Source organism: Setaria italica, chromosome IV, assembly GCF_000263155.2.
Source record: "Setaria italica strain Yugu1 chromosome IV, Setaria_italica_v2.0, whole genome shotgun sequence".
NCBI classification, from domain to species: Eukaryota; Viridiplantae; Streptophyta; class Magnoliopsida; order Poales; family Poaceae; genus Setaria; species Setaria italica.
In genome coordinates, this window is record NC_028453.1 from 31,551,615 (window position 1) to 31,559,238 (window position 7,624).

The following is a 7,624-nucleotide window of genomic DNA, read 5'->3' on the forward strand; positions in this document are numbered from 1 at the left end:
CTAGCATCCGTACCTGCAAGAAATACTTGCAGTGAGTAGAGACTACAGAGGAGTGCTTCTACCTTTGCTTAACATGCAAGAACGCCATTTTTTTTCTTTACAAAAACTCTTGTAGATGCACCTGGTAATGTAGGTTGTAAAAAAAAGACGTTCTTTTCAAAATATATTGATTTAGATACAGATGCTGGCGCACACTGTTACTGACCTGGCCTTTGCTTAAATAGTTCGATTAACAAGACCTAGATAGAGTGGTGCTATGCGCTAACTCAAACTTGTGAATAGTGGCCCAACTAAAGCCCAGTAATTTTACACTCCACCTTTTTTTTCTCCAAGTCAATTGTTAGGCCGAACTGGGCCGTGCCCGCTAGAAGAGAGGAAGAAAAAAACATTCACTGGATGTGTGTAGCGGATTGAGGCAGCAAAGAGGAGAGAAAAATGATTCTGACTTCGTCTTGTTCTCGGCCGTTTGGTATGGGCTTCGTGGAGTTGTCTGGCCACGTAGATAAACGGCCCGCGTTTTGGCGCCAAACCTATCTGGCTTCCGGAAGCCAGGTAGTTATTTGGCACACGGTGCTTTAAGATTCGTGCAAGCAATTGAGGCTGTCCAATCCTACTGCCGCTGTGTCCTGCGCCGCCGTCGAGCTTTGTCCGGAGGAGCGGGCGAGTGGTGGGGGGAGCGGCCGGCGACAAGGTCACCGCTGGCCAAGGTGGTGGTTTAGGGTGGCAGGGTTAGGGTTTCGGGTTCCGGGGGTTCCCATGGCCACCGCCCTTAGAAGAAGGTCAGGCAGCAGCGGAAGGTCCGAGGTGGGAGGGCGAGTTGGCTGGCGGCATAAGCGAGGCGACGCTCGAGGCTAGACCCCCGGTGGGCTGCGACCGATGGCGAGCTGAGGATTAGGAAGGGCAGGGTCGAGAGGGCGGCGGCGGACGGTAGGCGGGCGGCATGCCTACCGCCGGCTGGAGTGGTGGAGGAGGTGGCGGAGGAGGGATGGCCGGAGAAAGAAGAAGAGGAAGGTGATGAGCCTTGAATGGGCGGGAAGCTTCATCTCCTATCTAGCTCCCCCCGTTTTGGTGGGTCAAAATGGAGGAGGATCTATGCATCGGCTCCTGAAGAGGCACCCAAATCATCAACCACTACAGGTACCACTGTACCATGTCCTCTAAAAAGAGTACCACTACCATGTTAGCACCTTTACATCCTTTACATGGGTATCACAGGTTAGAACATGCTCCAGGTTAGAACACATTCAAACAGAAAAGGAGCTTGCACAAGCATTTCTTGAGACAACCATGAAAATCATGCCCAGACAACACCTACAGAAGCTGTTTCCATACCTGTATGGAAAAAAATAAAGCAAGTTGAAATAAATTTCATTTACAATAAACACCAACTCCAACAGCAAGCTCACTACAATAAACTATTCCAAAATATATATATTTCACAAAGAGAGTCACCGGTAACTATACATATGAAGGTTATCCAAGAGTTCTGATTCTACTCAAAATGCTTCACAGATGAAAGACAAGTATACCTTCAGTAAGCAACTAAGCATGAATCCAGCACCTCAGCGTGATTATTTAGCATTCACCGGATATAAAGATGATTTGGTCAATAAAAAGGTGTCTAAAATAAAATTATGATATAAATGTCCAAGCAAACAGATGAAAGACCTCACATGAAAAGATCCAGATCAACTACTTATTCTTTGCCCCGTGAAATATGCTAAACTAAGTTCCCTATCATTTGTTATGTAAGCATAATTCAGGTGGAAGAATAATCACCACCGCAGGCTATCATATTTAGCCATATCTCCCTCATCTTTAACTATCATGTTATCAAGAACAACAAGACCTTGCAAGATTTCTTCCAATAGCCTTATGGCTCCATAGTTGTGCCAGACTGCTTGGGAGTAACTGTGTTCTGGCAGATTGGCACTGCAAGCTTATTATTTGGACTGCATTTGCAATGCATGGTGGTCACACACAGATAGTGAACAAGAATGGTTAGACTGCTGAGAAAAAAGCTACCAGACCGGGCCCACACTAGCTAAATAGCTATCAGATCAGACCGACACTAAAAAAAGGTGCAGATAGTGCAAGTACCTCAACTATTGTTGCAAAACAATTTCTCCCGCAGAAGCTTCAAGCCTATTGCATGTTCAGCTTTCAGCTCATCAGTCATTTCCCTAGTATTCATGCCCATAAAAGAGTTGTATGTTTTCAGCATAGCAGCCTCCCTCTTGAGCCTCGCCGCCTCAACCTTTGCATCAGAAACCCGCAGCTGAACCTTTACGAACTCTTCATGGCGTTTTTTAGATGCAGCCTGAATATCCATGTACCTCTTTATATCTTCATCCAAACCATTGTTATTAGCCCTGACCTTGCCTTTGCCATTGCATTGTTTCTTAGCTTCTTTTACCGCTGTTGGATATTCCTTTTCCCTGGTATCTTCAGATGTGGGTGTGCTGTTCCCCACCTCTCCCTCATCACCCAGTTTCCTTTTGTTTGATTTCTCAAGGTCCTCCAGGACTGCATGCCACTTGGGTTCGTCACGGAGAACCTTCCAGCAATGCATAACTATGAATGGGCCTTCTTTATAGTCGTCCAAATAAATTTGCAGAGCCTTTTCTATCAATTGGTCATCCGATTGTCTGGTTTCTTCAATTGATGCAGCCTTCTTCAATGACCAGCAGAAAAATCCAACCCATCTCTTTATCTTTTGGAATCGATCTTTGAGATGCTTCACTTTCCTTTTCCGTTTTGTAGATGTAGTGCTGTTGTAGAATGCAAGTACATCTCCCCAGTATTGCTCATTTTTCTTGCCATCCGGGTCACTGGAATGGTTTAACCAGGCTTGCACCTACAATTTAGCTTACAAGGTCAGAGATAGCTTGATTCTTGTCGAAGGGCAATTTAATGACTTTACTTACCAATCTCAAGTCTTCATCTGGTTTCCATGACAAGCGCTTCTCAGTCCTAACATCATCACCATCATCAATGTTGATGGCAGGTTTGACTTTTGAAGCCAATGCAGCATGTTGAGTCATTGAAACATGAAGTGGTTGCGGTGGCCATGGTGGTGCGAAATAAGCATGACCATTCGGGGGAAAGCTTAGGAAACCACCAGGCATACTGCGATCCGTGCCATAGTAAAATGAAGCAGTCAATACCATATATTATCATGACACAATACAGCTGGTACAGACATTTAGAATCTGATTTCCTTCAAACAAGAGGGAGGGGCAACAAACTGTTCTAACTCTACCAAAAAGAGTCATTAAACAAAAAGTAAATTCATCAAAACATCTTCCCTAGATAGTACAATGTTTCTGGAATATTGGCCGAATTACCATTTCATCTTTCAATACGTGCAGTGAAATTAGCGATTAATCCTTAGCAACCATTTAGGCAAGCATAACCTCTAATTAACTCAATGTTCACAAAAACACAGAAGGATATGCCGGCATGGAAACAGTTCATAGTTGCAGGATACAAAATCACGGGAGCGTCGTACAAACTGAACAAGGCTTGTATCTTCCTAGCATATATTTTATTTCCCAGCACAAGCAGAGAGCAGACTGCAGCCTTTATCAACTAGAAGTCGCAAGGATTTTGGGTGGAGATTCGAGTAAGAAAGTTGCCGCTACTTATCAATTCTTTCCTCTACAAAAAATATAATCCCAACTCCAAAGTGTAGTCCATTTCTGATTTTTTTCCGCCTCCAAAAAACAAATGCTAGAGACATGAGGGGAAATACCCTGGAAAACCAAATCATGGCAAAACAACAGGAGAAAAACATATGGCACTTTGCCACCGGCCGAGGAACGAGCGCGACGGAAGCAGAAACCCACGATTGCTGGAGAAAGCGGTGAACAGTACCCGGCGAGCGCGACGTTGTGGGGCGCGGAGGCAGGGAGGCGGCCGCGGTCCCCCGGCGGCGCGAGCTCGGCGACGCGCAAGCCCTTGCGCTGCAGGTACTCCTGCACCTTCTTGTCCATCTCCTCGTCCTCCATTGCCGCCGCGGGGAGCCCAGCCGGCAAGCTCTAGGGTTTAGGGCTCGGATCCGACGAGCGAGACGGGGGTGCGCCGGGGAGGAAGACGGCGAGACACACGAGAAGGGAACGAGGAGTGGGGAGAGAGAGAAGGCCAGAAGGGGATGGTTTGGACTTCATGTTGTTCTGGGCCGCTAACCGTAATCTACTTGATGGGCTGCATCTGGGTTCATCGGGCCGTGTTTTTAAGGTGGGTCAATTTAAGTCGAAGGCCCATCGCGTGTCTCTCTCAAAATCTTCTTAGACCGCGAGAGATAAGAGAATTCCGAGAGATAACTAGGTAATGCTGGGTCGTTTTCGGGCTCAGTGGCTCAAATAATTGGGCCAACAACCAACGGGCGCAACATTTTCCACAACTTGAAAGTTGTTAAATTCCTCTCAGAAAAAAGTTGCTAAATTTTATTTTAAAAAGTAGCTAAATCCTTCTAGAAAAAGTGACAAAATAATGACTGGTAACTAGTAGGCAGTGGTTGCTGTTTGAAAAATCCGCTTCCTCCCCAAATAAAGAAAGAAAGAAAAACGATGGAACAGACAGAAACGGCTATCGGCATGAACCGAAAGTGTATCTCTAGATCCACGGAGGTAGGGAGTTTGGAAGCGGTGTTGAAAAGGAAAAAGGGAATCCAGCTGGAACAAGAAATGACGACGAATGCACAAGCGCTGATGCGCACGCACGGGCAAAAGTTGGAACGTGCCGGAACACACAATCGTGCGCCGCAGACGGACCGAAGACGACGACACGTGGCTGTACCGACGTCAAGCGAGCGCCGCCGCCGCTCCGATCCAACACCGCAGACGTGCGTGCGTCGGTGCCGGCCTTTTCGACGACGGAATGAGCCCGCTTCGACACGCACCACCGGCCGAGACCGGCCATGTCGGCGGCGTCGGAGCTGCGCGCGTTGACCGCCACATCGTCCGTTCGTCGCCTGCCGGTGCTCTATCGGTTTGACCTGCACGCCCCAGGGAAAAGGAAGGGAGTGCGTACGTGGAACCCGGAGTTTGACCTCCGAAAAAGTCGCCCACGTCATGCTCCGACCTGTACGTGTAGTACTACCAGTCAGATAGGTAGGTGGATATTCGGTCGCCGGTGACCGGCCGGGTTGCGCTGTCAGCCTGTCAGCGCCACGCACCACCAGATCTTTTCGAGGTCAAACACCGGGTCCATGCGTTGACCTGCACACCCCAATTCAAGTCGGTCGGAAGAGGCTGGAGGCTGGTGAATTGCCCGCAGTAACTTCCAAGTGCCGGGAGCCAGGAGCTTCTTCGCTGACACCACGCTGTAAAGTTGACCTTGTCCGTGTGTGTAGACGACAGGGAAGGTGTTGTGAGAAAGTCAGCCCAGAACCCAACCAAGCGTGCTGGGGTGGCACTGGCACCTCTGTACACTCGCTAAAGTCAACCCAGAATCGGATCGATACGGCGCCAATTAACCTCCAACGTACGGGCCGGATACGTACCAAAATGCTGTCGATGCTTTCGGTATACGCTACTTCATCATCAGTTGGTGTTTAACTGGGTCTTCTCACTGCGAGTGTAAGCATCAACAGTAGGAGACGAAAAGTTCAAATGCTTCCTGTTCTTGCATTGGCGTTTACCAATCGACCGGGTCTCCTCCTGTTATTATTCCCTTTGCAAATGTAAGAAGCACAGAATGTGCAAGTAGAAGGCTTCGGATCGATGCTAGTAGCTTTTGACAATTTCGTAGGTCTTCGGTTGGGTCTCCTCTGTCACACGGTCGTTCTACTTCTGATGTGTATATGCTTCGTACCTCCCTGCAGAGACCTAGCCATGTGAAGCTGGTGAAAGGCGAATAAGATGCGACAGAAACCTTCTAAGAATTCAGCACGTACGCGTTTGACCATGCACAGTAATAATAATGCTGAATTGTTTTCGTCTTTTCGATGCAGGAGAGTGGGGCCCACAACAATAGTAGTAGCAGGGTCAACTCTTGAATCGGCTCGCCCTAAACTTTTGAAAGAATCTTTCCATCTTTCTTTTCCTTTGGTATATACTCTTTCAGATCATTCGTAGCATGTTCGCCGCGCATGCGTGCAACACCAAACTGATAATTAATCAACGAAACAGCAGTCGAGTACTACTTGTGTAATCGTTTAAAATAAATCGGCACGAGATCCGCGTGTTTGTGACAGATGCGGCACCACATGAAGCACAGGTACGTTCCACGTGCTCGCCGAGGACGGCGACGCCGGGAAAATGGCCCGGAACGAACCAGCGGACGCCGCGCCGGAATCCCAACCGCCGCCGTCCGGTGGCTGTTCGTTAGCGCCAGGATCGGAGGAGGAGCTGTACGTCGTGCTACGCGCTGATGCAGTGATTCTGTTGGTTGGTGGGAGCACGTTGTGGGGTAATGATTCCGGGCATTATCCGATCCTGATCGCGATCCGAGCGTGTCATGCTACAAGTTGGTTGCGCACTTGTTTATGGTTCCCGACACTTGTTTATGCGCTGTGCGGGTGTCCTATTTTTAGTAATGCATTGCACATCAGCCCGTACGTTCACCTGCACGTGCGAGACAAAATTATCATAGGTTCGTGAATAATTTACTGATGAAACCTTAAGCAAGAAGAATAGGCGAGGAAAAATTCAAATGTTTCGCCTATATCCTTTGCATTGACATTGAATCTTCCATTCGCAAATAATGCTAGCCTTTAATTTGATAATTTCGTTGCTCGTCGGCCAGTTGGGTACGGTCTCCGCATCAAATACTACGGTTTGCTCTCCTTTTTCATGTACCCGTATTGCCCTGAAGAGTTTTACTTTTAAGCAATGTAGTCAGACTGCCATTGCGAGGAGGATACGAGAAAAATCTTCTAGAATTCAGCACGCGTTTGACCATGCTCTTGCACAATGCGAAACGGTTCCGAAAATTCCGATGCATGGGGCAGAACTGCTCCAACGAACACCCAGCATTTGAATCAGCCTAGCTACCCCAAAAATTATTGTACTATCCTTTCTTTCTTTTCCAATTTGTTAAACGGAGCAGTACGATTCTTTCTTTCGCAGATGTATGAGCTAATAGCCTAATAGCATGAATTAGGGCAGCACCAACATGGTGAATGCACCACCTATATATAGTTAACTAGGGAAAACAAATTAAAAGCTATGTCCCTGTCTCCTGACTCGTGAGATGCATGGTAGCATGTGAAGCACAGGTTTCACGTGTTCCAGGGGCACGGGAATAAACTAGCATTACGTGCTGGTGCAGTGATCCTGTTGGTTGTCGGATCGGATCGGAGGACTAACGTTGTTGGAGATCAGAGATAACAGCGTACCGGCAGTATTCCTCCTGCAAGTGCGCACTTGTTTATGGTTCCGGACACGCTCATACATACTACATCTTGTTATTAATCCGTGCAATTAATTAATTGCTGTTTTCGGATGACACGTTCCGCCCGGCCGGAGTCCAAGCAGCGAGCTGGGGCATCCTGTCGATCCCCTGCTCATGCCGTCTTAATCCATGTATTTTGATTTTACACGGGCACGTGCGATCGACCGTGCAATTTGGTCTGGAAGTTCTCGATCCCGAATCAGGACTTTGCTGCGGCGATGGGGTC

At 47.8% G+C, this 7,624-nt stretch overlaps 1 protein-coding gene across 1 annotated transcript; it reads right to left on the minus strand.

Annotated features, from left to right (window-relative positions):
* Nucleotides 1–1,091: 1,091 nt before the first annotated feature.
* Nucleotides 1,092–4,129, minus strand: LOC101781079 (glutathione S-transferase T2). Its single transcript, XM_004965668.2, has 4 exons — nucleotides 3,877–4,129; nucleotides 2,928–3,129; nucleotides 2,101–2,857; nucleotides 1,092–1,332 (listed from the first exon to the last, which is right to left on the minus strand). The coding sequence occupies exons 1-3, from the start codon at nucleotides 4,008–4,010 to the stop codon at nucleotides 2,102–2,104; spliced, it is 1,092 nt and encodes a 363-aa protein (XP_004965725.1). The 5' UTR covers nucleotides 4,011–4,129; the 3' UTR covers nucleotides 1,092–1,332; nucleotide 2,101.
* Between the last annotated feature and the right edge of the window lie 3,495 nt (nucleotides 4,130–7,624).

Excerpts from the sequence above, each read along its gene's own strand:
- LOC101781079 (XM_004965668.2), bottom strand. The coding sequence starts at position 4,010 with ATGGAGGACGAGGAGATGGACAAGAAGGTGCAGGAGTACCTGCAGCGC. Across the intron at positions 3,130-3,876 it reads CACAACGTCGCGCTCGCCGG|TATGCCTGGTGGTTTCCTAA; the intron begins GTACTGTTCACC and ends CACGGATCGCAG. Across the intron at positions 2,858-2,927 it reads CAGATGAAGACTTGAGATTG|GTGCAAGCCTGGTTAAACCA; the intron begins GTAAGTAAAGTC and ends GCTAAATTGTAG.